Genomic DNA, 18,025 nt, shown 5'->3' with positions numbered 1-18,025 from the left:
CCCTGTGGTAGGGTCTCGTGGCCGCAAGCCCTGGAGTGATTTTGGCTCTATCAGAGCCAAAATCACTCCCACTGACATCACTAGTGATGTCAGTGGGGCCGGACCCAGACGGTAGGCGTTCCCATGGGAACGCCTCCGTCTGGCAGCCACGCCCCCGGCATGCCCACCAAAGGGGGCGTGCTGTCAGTCACCATCGACAGCATGCCCCCTTTGGTGCGAGACCCGGCGGCGTGGCTCCCTCCGTCGTGCACATGCGCATTAGGGCACCATCGACCCGCTTGCGAGCACTCATGAGCGGGTCTGAATTAGGCCCTGATTCCCATTGAGTAATACATAAACAGTTTGTTGATTCATTTTTGTTGCTGTTAATGTTCTGCTTACTTTAATTTTCTCTCATTATTTATATTAGTCATAATCTTATTTGACTAAGTACTAAGGTTTCTTTGATGGCTAATCTAGTGTTCACTAGACTCTAGCATGACACCTGCTTGAAGCAAAAGTAAAGAAGCATGTAGTCACCTTAAAGGTACTATATGCTCAGTTTACTGAAATCAACAAATATCAAAAATAAATTTGAGCAAACCTCATACTCAGGATTGGCAAAAGATTTGTTAGGCCTTGGAATTAGGGGCATGACTGTGTGGGGGTGTGGCCATATACCATCAGTTGCCCTCTGCACAAGTGACCACTGCACAAGAGGGGCATGGAGGCCCAATCTTCTCTCAGAGAATTCTTTGTATCCCAACCCCCCCTTGGCACTCATGGTCACACTGTTAATTGAGTTACCCCAAAAAAAGCTTTATTCTATGTCTTTAGAGAAGGATATTGGATTTTTGTATACCTCATTAAGATATCAGCCGGAAGTAGAAATATGACAAAAATTGCCTTCAATAGGCGCTAATGATAATTAATGATTAAGAATAAATATATCGCAGCTGTGTAGGAGGTTGTCAAACCTCCTAAAAGTATATCAAATACTAAATAAGAGAAATATATAATAGTACACAGCGCAAAAAATATAAAAAAATCAATATCTGTACTAATGATTCTGATTAGAAATGTATATATATTTATTATAACCCTATTAGTAAAAACACATGTAAAACATATGAACAGCAATATAGTTAAATCACATAAATGAAGCTGAAGCCGCAAAAAAGGACACACTAAATTGCAGTTAGGTAACCAGGACGGGTGAAGGGATCAGTCCTGAGTAAAGCTGGAGATTGTTTGTATTGCCCCCCGTAAAGAAGGTCTCCTATTAAGCTTGAATAATATAGGACAAGTCCCAATTTAGTGAGCTGGTAAAATGATGAAAAAAGCCACAATGTCTCATAGGAGATGCATTAGATATATGTATTGTTGCTCTTAATAGAGCTCTCGCCATGGGTTGTGAGCCCCGAAGGGTGAAAGAAGCTGAAAATCTCCAAGCGGCTGTATTGGTATGTTCAGCTGAAGCAATCCAGTGGATGTGCACGCCAGCGATCAGCTACAACAGAATAGCAGCACAGTTGGTAGACAATGATCCGGACGTGGCCCACGGTATAAAATCAGTGTGCGTGGTCACCGGGTAGTGTATGTCCGCAATGAGCTTCGTATCCAGCAAAGGAAAGTATTGGAGTGCGGTCACCAAACAGGCAAGCCGACAGTGAGCTCCGTGTCCAGCGGCAAAAGTGATGATGTGGTAACTCTTGCGATGTTCATAGACTGAGCGGCAGTGCCTGGCTCCACCCACGGCTTCGTCAGAGACATATGCCGCTAGTTACAAAGTTGCAGATTATAAAGACCCTCTAATTAGAAGTATGATTCAGGTGTAACAACTGGTCAGATTTATCTACACTTTGAACTTCAACTTAAATGGACACCAAAACGTTAAATAAATAAATAAATAAAGGTAATATATATCTGTGTTAGTTAATATATAAAGCATTAGAAAATAGAAATAAAAATGAGCAATAAAACAAACGTAAAAATAGAAGGTAATCCGTAACAAATGAAAAGGAAAGAACTGAAAAACAAGTATTACAAAACATTAGAATAACAATAAATGTAATATACACCAATATAAATAATATACACCAGTATAAATAATATATACACCAATATAAACACAAGGGACATGCAAATATATAAAAATAATTATATATTTTAATAATTAGATATTCGATGGAGCTAACAGAGGGAAAACAAGAAAGGAAGTAGAAATATGACTTGATTCCCTGATCGCCAATATTTTAAGAAATCCCCACAACCAGGGCCGACGCTACCATTAGGCAGCTGCCTACAGCACCGGCCACTGGAGGGCACTGCTGGGTCCCAGTCAGTGTAGATGTGGTCTGCACTACACAGTAACAAACACCGGCGCTGCATAGTACACTCGTACTACCCAGCGGCGGTGTGTTTGTTTTAGCAGCCAATTGAAAGTCAGACAGACTCTCATTGGCTGCTGCACCCACTAGTGGAGACGGGCTGGAGCTCACTCATGAGCTCTGTCTTCTGGCTCCCGCAGTGGGTGATGTGAGAGACGTCATGACGTCTCTCCCGTAGTGCCGAGAGGGAGGATGGAGGAGTGGACAGCGGCAGGCACAGGAGCCGGGATTCAGGTAAGTTATGTATCGTTTGTTGTTGTCTGTGTGTAAGGGGCACTGCATAGGGGAGACCACTACTGGGGCACTGCAAAGGGGAGACCACTACTGGAGGCACTGCAAAGTGGAGACCACTACTGGGGGCACTGTATAAGGGGCATTGCATAGGGGGGACCACTAATGGGGACACTGCATAGGGGAGACCACTACTGGGGGTACTGTATAAGGGGCACTGCATAGGGGAGACCACTACTGGGGCACTGCATAGGGGGGACCACTACTGGGGGGCAATGCATAAGGGGCACTGCATAGGGGAGACCACTACTGGGGGCACTGTATAAGGGGCACTGCATAGGGGGGACCACTGCTGGGGACACTGTATAAGGGGCACTATAGAAGGGGTGCAAATGGGGATACTGTTTAAGGGGCACTTCTGGGGGCACTGCATAAGGGGGACCACTACTGGGGGCACGGCTTAAGGACCACTACTGGGGCACTGCATAGGGGGGACCACTACTGGGGGCACTGTATAAGGCACACTGTATAAGGGGACCACTACTGGGTGCACTGCATAGGGGGACCACTACTGGGAGCACTGCTTAGGGGGGACCACTACTGTGGGCACTGTATAAGGGCTTGTGTAGCTATCCGAGGAAATGGGGGGGGCACTAGGTTGAAGCTATGCCTAGGGTGCCAAGAAACCTTGCGCCGGCCCTGCCCACAACACCTATATGAAATGAAGCTGTAGTTTGGGAGAATTAATCTATGCGGTGTTAAGTTATCTGTTAGCTGTATCAACTCACTCAAGAATCTTTAAGACTTTGAATTAATAAAAAAAAACAAATTTTTTTCTTTTGTGTAATCAGAAAGAACACACTTACTACGGAAGACCAAGGCCCTAACAACTAAATGTGTTTGTCAGACAGAACCTTGGTCTTCCTGAATATCATCGTTATACTTATTTTCAAATGGGCCAAATAAAGAAAATGTTTTATTAAAGTAAAAAAATAAATAAATGATAATTCTAACCTTCAAGGTTCTTCCAAGAGCTGATACAGCCAATAGAAGCCACATGCTTAACTGGTTGTTGGCTGATACCCATTTATACATGATAGACAGTCCTAGGGGTATATTTACTTAAGTGCAGGTTTTTAGAAGTGGAGATGTTGCCCATAGCAACCAATCAGATTCTATTTAACATTTATCTAATGCTGCATACACACGGTCAGATTTCTTATCAGATATGAACGATAACGATTGCAGCTCTCATCCCAGCACAGGCTCCTCGTCGTCTCAGTCTGTCTCTTTTAGGGGGCAGAGCTACTCTGTGCCTGGCTGCCTGTTAGTGAGGGAAGGGGAGAAAACTGCAGGGGACAGGAGCTGTGCTGTACAATGTCTGGCTGCCGCTGTCTGTGTGAAGAGTGACAGGCAGCCTGGCAGCCCAGCCTAGTGAGACAGGGGAGAGCAGTTTCTATCAGCATGATGTACTGTAGATAGATGGAGGATGTCTCGATCAGAGACATTTTTCATTCTAGTGGTAGGCTGATTCAGTGGCGCCCTCTAGTGGCCGGCGCCCACAGGCAGCTGTCTAAAGCTGCCTAATGGTAGCGCCGGCCCTGTGTGTATGCACCATAACACCTTCTAGAAGATAATAGCTAGAATCTGATTGGTTGCTATGGGCAACATCTCCACTTCTAAAAATCTGCACTATAGTAAATATACCCCCATGACTGTGATGAAAGTAATTTGTTGACAAATGCTAACTATACATGTCACCGTAATCCAATGGGTAGTGAAAATAAAAACCCACATACAGTGGCCACAACTTGTTCAGAAAGCCCTGTCTGTGCAACGACTCAAAATCGGACTAGTGTTTATTCTAGTACCCCACACCTTTCCTGCCTGGAGGTGTCGCTCTCTGCTCTGGTACTTCTAGCACACTCTGCTTTTGTGACAGGTGCAGGGTGCTAGAATGAACACTATTGGACTGCAAGTCTAGTTAATAAAATCAAGACACAGTCAATTTAGGACATCCCGAGCTACAAACTAGCCAGCTCCAGGGCTCCACATAAAAATAGTCCTAACATCATAACGACCAGCCACCCAGCGATATAATATAAGTATTAAAGAATGTAAGTATTTTCTCACAAAATTATGCAATTTTCCAACTTTTATATATTTAGGGAGACATTGGGGATGATAGTGTAGGGGGTGTACATGCCCATATGGCACAGGCCACACCCACACAGCACTGGCCGCACCTCCTCCACTTCTCACAATAGGCCCTTGCTCATTTTCAGCCCCAGGACTGGCCCTGTCCTCTGCGAACACAAAGCGTGATTCAGATGTGGACACTAATGCAATCACAGCTGTGATCCCAAACGGAACTGCTGTGCGGAAATATGCTAATGCTGTAGTCACATGGAAGTGTACTGAGACTCCCACTGGCGGCGCTGCAGATCCAAGCAACTGCGTACAAATATGCGAGGCGGTTGCAAATCGTTCAATCGCCCATCTGAGTAACCCTATGGTTGTGCAGCATAGCCGAGGGAGCCGAGATGCTGGTGCCATATTTTCCTCGTACGAGATTGCAGATATAACCATATACACGCCCCGAAAGCAATCATGACATGCTTGCACTTTTGCCGCCATTAACTGCCCCCAAACAATCCCAGAATGTCAATAACTTTGCGATTACATTCTTACTACGAGCTGCATCCCAAAGGTACCTTGGTGCCTGTGCAATGCGTCTGTGATGCGTGCGCAGTTGACCGATAGTCACTCAATTACGTAAATATCGATATTGTGTCCATATCTAATCAGGCCCACAGACACCCTAAATTCTAGGCCATCTAACAAGGTCATTTACAAAAATATAAATCGGACAGAGCCCCAAAATGAGCCTTTTGGCACATCACTAATAACTAAGTCAGTCTGAATATGTCCCATTTATAACAATACACGGCTCTATGTTCTATTCAGAAACTAGTTGTCTACAAATACTGTACATCAATCTCACTAAGGAAGTCCTATCTCTAAACATTGTAATCTGTTATATGAGACAGACCAAATGCCTTATATCACATCCTCTGCATTACCAGTCTACAAATAGCCTCCTCAAAAAACTATTCAGATTGGTCAGTCACAGTCAGACCCTCTTTAATTTATGCTGACATTGTGTTTTGAGTTTGTTATAAATTACATATTTCTGAATAACACTTGTCGAAGCCGGATAATTGGCTGAGACAGAATCGGTTTAAAATTAAATCTGCACGACGCCATTTTGCGAATGGCATTGAGACGCCGTTTAGCGACTGGCCGTCCAACTCCATTTTAGCGAATCTCACACATAAGTACATATGGCGATGCTATAATTTAGCGTTGTGCGATTCCCACGCAGTCCTCATTAAATAAATATAGACAGTCACTAAAACATATAAAATAATCAACCCTGCAAAACACGTACCATGGTGAACTCCACAAACACGTAGTCACACAACGCTAACTAGCGTCTTTTCCCAATACCCCAATACTTACACACTGCACACTTACATAAAAAGGTTCCCTAGCATTAAAGTGTAATATTCAAGGTTTATTCAGTATTAGTAATGTTGTGAAATAAATGTTATTTGATATCTAAGGTTTAGTACATGGTAAGCAGACCGTGTTTGGTGTCATTCTAAACCATTGTGTCTTTGCAGATTTCCGGTATCATCGGTGAGGAGATCGCAACATGTGTCTGCAAACTATAGATCATAGAGAGTTAAACATTAAAATGTACTCTGTAATGTAGCCAGCTGAGATTTATTATGCAGCTGGAAAATGGACACAAAGAGCTGTTGGAGGCTGGATTGTGACCATACAAACTGACCTATGAACTATACTGTAACAGAAGAACCAGGAAGAAGAACCAATGGAATCATGCTAACCTGTTCTATTGTATTGCCTATCTCTGTAAGGGTATATATGTGGGCTCTCTGAAACTGGATCTCAGTCTTCTTGCTTTGCTGTTGACGGAGGTTTCATCTTTGATGCCGGGATCTGGATCCAGAGTGAATGCGTATGTAACGACTGTACCTTGGGTCTGTATAATTTATTTGCGCTAATTGTATTTAGATCACAGCGTGTAACCATCTGTTTTATGTTGAATAATAACTTTTTGTGCTTTGGAACCACAATCAAAGTCTGATAATTATTTCTATTGTGCGACTCATAATGCTAAATAGCGACAATTTTAGAGTGTATAGATAGGTAGGAATCGATACACTCCTTAGAATATTCTCAGATATTTGACTCACAATTGATGTCAGGTTTATAAGTCTATAATTTCCCTGCCCATATTTTGGTCCCCTTGATATAATTGCTTACTAAGGCCAAAAACTGCAGTGAAAGCATAGTTTAGAGGAAAAATTACTATACTGATTTTTTCCCATTAAAATTATAGTAGGCCCGGATTTACTGAGCAGCTGGCTTTGCACCAGCCACAGAGCTGCCACACTACTGCCCCAAAAAATTACCTTCCTATGGCAGGCATGTTGGCAAAGAAACCTAGGATCTCAACATGCTTTTTTTGTTTGCTGATGATATCCTGTCCACATTAGTCTCCCCCCATAATTTGCTGTCAAACCTACATAAAATTATTTTGACAGATGGCAGGCTATTTAATCCAAAACAGTGGTCCTTTGTTTCCCCACAGGGGGTGGATTTAAAGATCTAAAGTAATAAGATCGACAGTGTCTAGGTAGACCCCAACTGGTAGACGGGCAATAGGTCAACAGGTACAAAAGGGTGACAGGTACAAAAGTTCAACACACAAATGATAGACACATGTTTTTTTCTAACCCTAATCCTCTCTCCTGGTGCCTAACCCTAACCATCCCTCCAAGTGCCTAACCCTAACTGTCACTTCTAGAGCCTAACGCAAAAAAATAAATAAAAATGTGTCGACCTTTTGACCATGTCGACCTTTTCACCGTGTCAACCTTTTGTACCTGTCGACCTATCTTAGTTTAGGTTGGATTGTAGCAATCAAAGTGAATCTGCTGCTGCAATTTCTCTACTTGCCAGGAGGTGTGCCTGAATCAACATCGGCTCATTTACATACTTCCTAAATGTCAGACTATATTATTGGCATATGACTTGAATCAGGTGGTAACTCAGTTTGTCAATAGACACATACAACCTTTCGTTAAATGTTCTCTTATGTACTAAGCCTTGGAGAGAGAGAAAGTGGATAGAGATAAAGTGCAAACCAATCATCTCCTCCTTGTCATTTTTCAAACACAGCCTGTAAAATGACAGGAGCTGATTGGTTGGTACTTTATATCCATCCACTTTCTCTCTCTCCAAGGCTTAGCACATAGACCCCTTGATCTTGAATACTTGGTAATGCCTCTAAAAATAGACCTTTTTTATCCCATATAACATTTAGTTATCATTACTCATGTCTGGGATTACAGCAAACTAATTCAAGAATTATACTTTTCCTTCATCCCTTTTTTCAATTCTGGATTTCCATCTAGACATTCCCTGACAAACTTTCTAACCTGGTTTATTAAGGGTGCCAAATGGTGGTAGATGTCATATAAGAATACTCATGCTCATTACTTAGCACACTGTAACCTTACAAAGGCTAAAGATTTTGAATATCTCCGGGGTAGATTTATCAAATCCCTTCCAAATTTTTGACATCACAAGATCATTGACATTGTTTAGATTGTTTTTCTACCTCAAATGAGAAATATGATATGTAGCCTTTCTAATCCATTACTGATAGCAAAAGAACCCTCAATTCTGAAAGATGAGACTAGCTGGGAGGCGGACTTTGGTAAGTCGCCAAGGGAAAACTCATGGAAAACCTTTAGAGAATTTCCCCACACGTAAAAGTAAAGTCTTAAAGGTATAGCCTATTATATGTGGTCCCTGAAACCCACTAAATTAAACAAGGAATACGGTTTGACCCTCAGCGCCTCCCTGTTGTAGAGTTGGTTGAAAAGAAGGTTAATTACCCCATGTATAGTTGACTTTTCCCAGAAACTCTACATTTTGACCCTAACTTCTCTTTCTACTAATAGTGGGACTAGACAAACACACAGATAATCTGGCTACTGGCTACTTAACACAATTAAATGCATATTGGCCATGCACAGTAAAATCCAGTACGTAGCAGCTATAGCACATATAGTAATAAATCCCCTGATAGCAGAGGGTAGCTGTGCAACTCGACATCAACTCACAGACTATCCACATGAATTAGAGCAGAATTAGTTTATTTTATAGTGTGGATTGGCTGCACTTTGAAAACGACCTTCATTGTATTGCACACAAATAAGAAATTTGGACAACACTATTGACCACAAATGAAATACAAATGGGTATTACTGTGCCCTATTAGTATACAAATTCATGGAGTTGTATGTGCTATCAGAGCAGTGATAGAGCACTGGGTCTCATTCAGACCCGCTCGCGAGCGCAGGACGCTCGCAAGCGGGTCGATGGTACCCAAATGCGCATGCGCGCGACGGAGGGAGCTCCGTCGTGCGCATGCGCGAGACCCAGATAGCGACAGCCAAGCTGTCGCTCCGGGTCTCGCACCAAAGGGGGCGTGCTGTCGATGGTGAGTGACAGCACGCCACCTTTGGTGGGCGTGCCGGAGGCGTTCCCATGGGAACGCCTACCGTCTGGGTCCGGCCCCACTGACATCACTAGTGATGTCAGTGGGAGTGATTTTGGCTCTGATAGAGCCAAAATCACTCCTGGCCTTGCGGCAGCGAGACCCTACCGCAGGGTCTCGTCGCAAGCCCGATGGTCGCAATGGTCTTGACCATCGCGACCATCATCATGGACGCTCGCATAAGCTGTGGGTGGTAACCCACAGCTATGCGAGCGTCCAAGAGGCCGCTCTAAGTTTAGGTAGGAGGGCCCTGATTCAGAGCTAGCGCTCTGGTCAGCGCGCCCGGCTCTGAATCAGGCCCACAGTCAGAATGATAGCCCTCATATGCTGCATACACGGACAACCTTATTGTTTTCTAAACAAGCAACTCACCAATATGTAACATCCTTGTAAAGGTAGCAAAGTGCTGCCATGTAATTATTAATAGGCCCTGGCATCAGCTATGTGGCATCACATAATAAACTAAGAATTCAATTATTAAAGATTAACTACTCACTGTGTTGTCCGTTGGAAATATAGAATATATATTTACAGGGTGCTTGGCCACTACGTTTCCTGAAAAATATAAGATGACATAAAAATCAATGATCTACATATGTTCTCTGCTCTTGAGTCTGTCAGTTAGGTTTCATTTGCCAAGGTAGAATGCCAAGTGAATTAGGGGGAGAGGTATCAAAGCTTATAAAGAGTTCAGAAGCGGACAAGTGAAGAGATTGCCTATAGCAATCAATCAGCTTCTACAAATCATTATATAGAATGTACTTGATAAATGCTAGCTAGAAGATGATCGATTGTTTTAGAGCACATCTCCACTCTTTAGAAGGGTTTTATACGTTTTCCCCTGTGTCAGGGCATGAAGAGCATGCCAGAGGAATGCAATTAAGTCAAATAGATGGAAAACAACTTATAAAAAAAAAAAGAAAGAAAAAAGATCCTTCATTAGGCTGACAGATTGATGAATCAGTGAATCAGACAGGACAGGTTATTCCATGCTGTAAGTAGTAGGATATTCAACTCTTCCCTGGAAAGAGGTCAGCCAACAGGAATAACTGAAATGCTATGGGTGTCCCTTCTACAGTCTAGTGTTAGCCAGACCAGTAACCAGTACCTGCTCTTCATCCAACAATGCCGGTACAATGGTTACCTTCAATGCATATATTTAACACTACCAGGCTGAAATTTGTCTGAAACAAGGTAGCAGACATGGGTTATTTGCCAGCTCTGCTCTAATGGTAGAGCACTCCAGGACTTCCCCGGCACTATCAGAGGCCAGTAGGAGAGGCATAATTTCCGTGGGTGTTCCTGGATGGTGACAGGGTTAGTTAGCCAGATGCAGGAGTGTCGCAGTCAGTGACTGTAGCTTTTGCCACAGTTGCACCGATTTCGGCGACCATGTTCAGACGGACATTCTGAGCCTCCATAAGGCTGGAGCAATGTTCGATGGTGTGACCGATGTGCGGCTGATGGTGCGTCTTATGCAAAGTGGCAGATTAGCGCCACAGCCGGTTGCAGTCTCTGCACCAATTCCATTGGCTGTGGCATTAGCATAAAGACATAAAAAGAAGGATTCTGCGGTGCTGGAAGAGGATAAGATCAAAATATTTTAATTTAAATGTTAATATTTTAAAAATATTTTTATATTAATTTCCCATGCATTTTGTAAATATTAATTTATTATGTATTTTTAAATATTATTTGTAAAATATATTTAAAATATTCATTTATTTTTTATTATCAATTTACTGTCTGTAAATAGCAAAACAGTTTTATATGTTTTAAGATTTTGTTTGTCCATGATAGAAACTTTTTTGTACTTTTAATGCCACTTATAAATGTATAATAATTGTTATTTGAACCTAAAGGGATATCCATCCATTATTGAATTAATGCTTTATTAATAGTTTTAATGTGTTACCCAATTAGCTCTGGTAATTACTTTAACCTCTCCCAATAGCTCTCAATATATGGGTGGGTAACTGTAGGTCTAATCACAGTATAGTGTCATAGACACGATTAATTTAAAGTTAAATATTTGGACTTTACCCTCTTCCAGCGCCCCGGAGAATCCTCCATTTTATATCTACCCTTAAGGGTCTGGGAAACCCTGATTTCTCTTTAGGCTGCAGTAATAGGATAACCTCTGGTGCCAATCAAACCTACTTATTTTATTAGCATAAAAACGCAGTCACGCTGCTGAAAAAGACACAGGCGCAGCTACATTAGCATCCACCTCTGAATCAGGCCCTATATGTGAATAAATCAAATCTAAGGTCCTGCATGTCAGTCTCTTCCCCAGTGGGGCTTACAATGTTGCCATAAAAGGGGTATAATTCTGTAACTATGGGTGTGCGATGGGTGCAGCCAGACAGACCACAGGGCTCTGTGGGGCGGCACCGTCACTGCCCTATGGGCCTTGCTTCTGGTAAACAGGGTGCCTGGAATGACACCATGCAGCAGGTATCGCTGTGGCAATCACACCTGTAGCAGCCTTTGGATGCTACAGACAGGCAAGCTGCCATAATTACATCTACCCGGAGTGTCTTCTAGACACTCCAGGCACTGCTGCAGTTCCGAGTGCCAGCAGCCACGCCCCCCTATACTCAACGTCATAATGTCATGCACAAAAGTGTTGGGATCGGCATAGGGCGCTCAGAGCTCCTGTTACAACACTTGTAAGATTGCAACTATTTTTGCAAGCAGAGAAAGTAATACTGGGCATATTTATCTTGTACTGTGATTTAGAGTTGAACTAGGATGTCCTCATCTCACAACTGTGAGCATGCCGGCACATTTAAAACAGCCAACAGTCATTATTAATTCCATTTATTAAAAAATTGGATTTTCAAAATGGTAAAGCTAGAGAGCCTTTTCAAACCTGGCATACTAAAGGTATCACAAATATAAAAACAATGGTGGACATACCACGAAGAACTGTCTTAAGTATACAAAAAATATTAGAAAAATATTCCATACCACAATCACAAATTTTGCAGTATATCAAGCACAAAATTATGTTTATACAGTAGTTAAAACATTTTCTTTAAATGAATGGGACAACCCTTTAGAGTATTAACAAGCCCTATGATAGGGAAAAAAAGCTATTTCACTCCACTATAAAGTTTTACACACCCCTTTAGAGTTGATGAAAAATATAAGAGGGATATCTACATGTACACAAATTTTTCCTCACGTGTCTATTAACACAATATTAGACACATTTGAATATTCAACACGTTATGTCTTCCTCAATGTATAGAGAAATGTATTATTAGATTTTTCACAATGGATATTTTTCACCTTATAGAAGTTTTCAGATGGGATTAATAGATTCAGGATTATGTAGAAGATGTGGAATACAGGAAGCAAATTTTATGCACTGTGGGGCTCATTCAGACCCGCTCACAAGCGCCTATGCGCTCGCAATCACGTCGATGTTGAGGCCCTGCGCACCTGCAGCGGCTGCACTGCGCAAGCCCCGGAGCCAGAGAGAAATTCTCTCGCCCCGGGACTCACTACAAAAGGGGCGGCTGTCGATGGTGATCGACAACTCGCCCCATTTTGTAGGCGGGGTGGGGGGGTGGCTACACAAACGGAGGCATTCCCGACGGAATGCCTGCAGTTTGGGGGCAGCCCCACTGACATCACTCGTGATGTCAGTGGTGAGCTTCCGTCTCTAATAGAGCCGAAAGCTCACTGGGGCTTGAAGCAGACGAGACCCTACCACATGGGTCTCGCCGCAAGCCCCGATGGTAGCGATGGTCGTGATCATCGCGACATTCAACCGGCCACTCGCTAAAGCTGTGGGTGGTCACCCACAGCCTAGGAAGCGGCCAGGAGGTCGGCTCTGTACATAGAAGCGGCCGCCCTCATTCAGAGCGAGCGCTCGCATTTTGTGAGCGGCTCTGAATGAGGTCCTGTATGTGGTATTGTCCTGCTATACTATATTTTTGGCGTCAGGTTCAAAGATTCTCTATGACATATATTTTTTATTATTTACCACTTTCTCCTGAATGGGCAGTTTTGGGGATTACTCCCAGAGATAGTAAACTAACAAAAAATAGTATAAAAATGCTGATGATTATTTCATTGGTGGCCTGGAAATGTATTCTACAGATGTGGAAGAAAGATGAGCACCCAACATTTACCTTGTTTCTGGCTAAATTATATTATGCCTTCCATATGGATTGGATGGAGGCATCTATATATAAGGAGAAACTAACAGAAAATGTATTTTCAATATGGGATGGGTTTACTGAATCACTTTCTGATGATATGAAAAATAAGATATATAAATGCTACCCACACTACACAGTGGTACGAAACGAAATCAATGTTGGATGAGGTTCAAACTGATGATGCATAGATTGTATTCCTTAAAGCCTGTTAAGGGTGACGACCATACTCTTGAAAGTGCTTTAAAAAAAAAAAATATATATATATATATATATATATATATGTCTGAAAATGCTTTTGAAAATGTTTTTGAAACAAATAGTTGAAATGAGAAATATTGTACCCAAAAGAATGTTTAAAAGCATACTTGTTTTAAGATGAAGAATAAAGTTTATTAAAAGAAGTAAAATGTTCTCCTCCCTTGCAGCACAAAATGTTTTTGTTTTTCTAACATGCAAAATTGCACCTTCTAGTTGGTTTTACTTCTGATCCTAAATTAGCAAATACATGTAGCCCAGCAACACAGCCCCCCCCCCCCGCCCCTCCCCCCAAAAAGCTGATTAATCCTTCTGATTCCTTGTGACCCTAACTTAGACTTACTCTATATTAACAAAATCTGTCATGTTGGTAAATGCCATATGTCTCTTGCATTGATACTGTTTAGGGTTAAAGAAAATATCCCTTCAAAATTCTGCAAAGTGACCGATTCATTTACAGTTATTTACATGATCACAAAAAAAAAAACCCTCACCAACAATCTTATCCTTGTTAATGACGTTCTTCAAAGGTGCTTCTGAGAAATTCCCTTTAGGTGGGGTGAGACTTGGTTTATTAATGTCCCATGTCGTATTCCTCGGGCTTGATAAGTAGTTTGTTGGTTGGGAGCAGTTCTGAAACAAAAAAAAACATTGTTACATGACATCTTTAGTACCCTAATAAAATGCTGGTGGGGTCTTGTATGTTACAGGAACAAATGCCTTACAAATATGAAATATATTTAATCAGACAATAGTAGATCTTTCTGTAGGTATTTCACATTTTTGTATTTTACTGTTTAGACACTTCTTTCACTTTATATCATCCTCTGACAATTTTTTTTACAAAAAAACTGTCCATATCTTATTTTTTTTTTTCTAACACTTTTTAGTTTATTTAAATTCTGTTTTGTTTTATTTAAATGTTGTTTTTCTTTTCAAATATAAGGAGTTTTCTAAGATCAAAAGAGGAACATTCAATAATCAATGAGATCTGTTTCACACATTTTTAACTTGGTAGGCCAAATGTGCTATAAATGTAGTAGCAAGGGAAAAAAAAAGTTCTAATATAATTAAATATGTTAGATATATTAAAACTTGAGACAAATCAAGTGAAATGTGTACAAATAGTAATGTTCCCATCAGAGGTGCCGATAGAGGTGATGAGTGGGTACTAATTACCCGGGTACAAGCTCATTTGGATAGCCCAGGCTAGCCATGGTAGCAGAGAAATGCCCCCCCCCCCCCCCCATATTGCATTGAACTCTATCTGAGTGGTTGTGGCCATACCTCCATGCCATGCCATGCTCAATTCTCTAGCAATGAGGCATTTCTCAGATGCCCTGTTCCCATTACTGGGGAATACATAGTAGATTTAAGGTAAAACATTTTAAGTAATTAAAGTAATATAATGTATACTAAAAATAATGGAGTACATATGGAAGAACAAGCCATAAAATACATTAACAATTATGTAGGGCACTTCTAATCACTTTTTGATAATAAATTGAAAGGCATACTATAATTTAGACCAATACTGACACTGTGCTCTCAAACACTAAGGGGCCGAGGCAGAGATCAATAAAAGTCAGTTGTAGTTTTATAAATCTTTGTGGGCAGATGGAAGGTATTTATACAATTGGTTTGATAGTCATCATCATCATCGTCATCGTCAGGGCGCATTTGCACCAGCCCCATCCTTGATTTTAAAGATCCAACTGACACCAGGCATGTCTATGATTCCAGATAACTCGGCATAGCTTGCAATTCTGTCAACACGCCCTGTCTCAACATTGCCTAGTTGTGAAAACTCCATTACATCACAGTTACTCCCATTCAGCTGCAAGCAGAGATGCACTTGAGATGAGTGACTCTACATTGCCCATACTTACATACCCATGGTGCCAGGGGAATTCGAAAACATATGAGATATGCTCCGTAAAGCAAACGTACTTTCAATACCCTAAGACAGATGTAGGTCAAGTGGTCTGTTACCACCATTACAAATTTATAGGTGGGTTTAATTTGATCTGTTTCCACACAGTGGTCTAAGTGTATCAGTATGAGATGGTATGATATACTGTACCAGCATTTCCACTGTCCTTGCAGTACCTTGAACACAACTTCTGCTGTTAGCCACACCACCAGTTTACAAACCAATAAAAATGGCTGCAGCCACCAACAAAATGGCCATACACATCAAAATTAAAAAGATAACCGTCGCCCGACTATAACCCATATTCAGGATCCCCACCACCCCTAAAACATGGCCACTGCATAGCAGCAGAGGTATGGATGGCACTAATCAAATCACTGCTAGCATACAATTAGATCACCACCAGCACAGACTTACAGTACCATACCTACGGGCAATCGGCACACATGTTCATTGAGACTGCAGCAAGAGAGTACAGATTGGCCTCTAGCAGCAGCTACTGCCTATGGGTACTGCGAGCAATGGTATCTGCTGGAGAGCTGGATATTTCCCTGGACCATCCACAAGCTGATAACTACAGGTAGCACCCCACTACTATACACAACCCCTTAAAACGTTCTTAGAAAGGATGAAACGTGTTGTGACACGTCCACTACTGCCAGTCTTTTCTGGTGGTCTGGGGAAACTAATGTGTGTTTTATTATTGTCCTGGCTAATGTGTTCTAAATTTTTCATAACCCCCACTTCTAAATTTCCCCTTCGACCACTGGGCCCGATTCAGACCTGCTCACTAGGATGCGTTCGCATGCAGCCTGCCGATGTTTGCATTCTGCACATGCGTACGCATCGTAGTGCACGAACCAGTCCATGTGAACGCGGTGCTCGCTCGCTGCGCATAGCCACCTCGCTAAAATGAGTGACAGAAGAAGCCGTTTGTGGGTGGTGACAGGGGTTTGTCGCTGGAAACGGGGGAGTGGTGGTGCAAATGCAGGCGTGCCAGAGCATCTTAACGCCATTTCAGAGGCGTGCATAAGTAAGACGCAGCGTCATAGTACACGTCACATGGTTGTTTTACACACTGAAGCACTCGCAGTGCTTATGGTAGGGTATGGTCAACCACAAGTGCTGCGTTCGCTTCCAATGGTACCCAATGTTACTGATGGTTGCATACACATCCTGGAGATGACATGCATAAGTGGGCATCTTAAGACAGGCTGGTGGGCATCTGCATACACACCGCGATCACACGCCAAGACATAGTGGGCATGCTACTGCCTTGCCGTGTGAACGCATCTAGCGAGTGGGTCTGAATCGGGCCCACTGTTTCCACAGTGAAACTAACAAGATACACCTGATCAATTTCCTTACATAAGATGTTGTCCCTTTGAGGGAAGATACACTAATAATCTTACAAAGTTCTGCATAAGCAATACTTATTGTACTTCTATTGCATATCTGTAACAAAGTAATGAAATCTATTTACTTCCTGAGGATCCAGTTACATTTTCAACAACTACCATGTCGACAATCATAATTAAGACATTAGTATGTCAACATGGCTTAACATGCCGACAGGCACCAGGTCGACGCCCTCAGAATATCGACATGTCCGCAATGTCGACATCTGAAATATCGCCATGTGAAATGTTGACATAATGTGGATAAATGTTGACACAGAATGCTGTTTGGGATTAAACTGCATGTGGGTGGGTGGGGGGGCGTGGTTAGGGTTAGGCACCAGGGGGAGATTTAGGGGTTTAGGGGTAGTGACAGAGGTCTATGATGGAAGTAATAGGCACATGATCACCAGGATCCCGGAAGAAGGCACTGGAGCCAATGCAGCTGCCGGGATCAGGTAAGTGACCACTGAGCCACCATGAACATTAGGTTGACATTCTATCATGTTGATATGCTGAATATTAACACGATGACTGTCGATAAGCTGCATGTCCACATTGCAACCAAGTCGACATTCTCATGTCGACCAAATGCATGTCTGTCAATATGATAACTCTCGACCTAACATACCACACCCCCTTCTCCCACAACCACTCTGTATAATTTACATTGAAATATTAGTTATTCCTGTTACTCATGTGGAAATTCTTATCTCAATAGTACAAGTAATATTAGATGTTACTTCAAATTTTTTTATCACGACTCACTGTGAACGAAAGAGCCTTTTTCTTCTCCTTCATCCTCTGAATGGCACTTCTCACCTAGAAGCAGAAAAATATAATGATATAACTATGTGTTCATTGAAGGTATATGTCTCTTATTCAATTCTCCCTCTCTTATTGCATTGTTACAATTCTCCTTCTCTTATGGCATTGTTCTATTTCTATTTCTCATTATTTCTCATTAGTATTCAAGTGTATAACGGCAGTTAATTTATTCCTGCAAT

The 18,025-nt window shown here is 42.0% G+C and overlaps 1 protein-coding gene across 6 annotated transcripts in view; it reads right to left on the bottom strand.

Moving 5' to 3' along the window:
- The window catches only part of ADGRD2 (adhesion G protein-coupled receptor D2), a 374,363-nt gene that overhangs the window by 159,785 nt on the left and 196,553 nt on the right, over positions 1-18,025 (bottom strand). For 4 of the 6 annotated variants that reach the window (XM_088471096.1, XM_088471093.1, XM_088471092.1 and 1 more), the window contains exons 23-25: positions 17,787-17,840; positions 14,183-14,321; positions 9,755-9,813 (exon numbers count right to left, since the gene is read on the bottom strand). In XM_088471096.1, coding sequence (XP_088327222.1) covers positions 9,755-9,813; positions 14,183-14,321; positions 17,787-17,840 — 252 coding nt within the window. Of the gene's footprint in view, positions 1-1,394; positions 1,759-9,754; positions 9,814-14,182; positions 14,322-17,786; positions 17,841-18,025 lie in introns of those variants that run through there. The other 2 variants (XM_088471090.1, XM_088471091.1) reach the window with 1 other exon arrangement.

The sequence above is a fragment of the Taudactylus pleione genome, unplaced genomic scaffold, assembly GCF_031769625.1.
Source record: "Taudactylus pleione unplaced genomic scaffold, aTauple2 ptg000110l, whole genome shotgun sequence".
In the NCBI taxonomy this organism is placed as follows: Eukaryota; Metazoa; Chordata; class Amphibia; order Anura; family Myobatrachidae; genus Taudactylus; species Taudactylus pleione.
The sequence above is the reverse complement of the archived record's forward strand: the minus strand, read 5'-3'. Positions and strand labels throughout refer to the sequence as shown.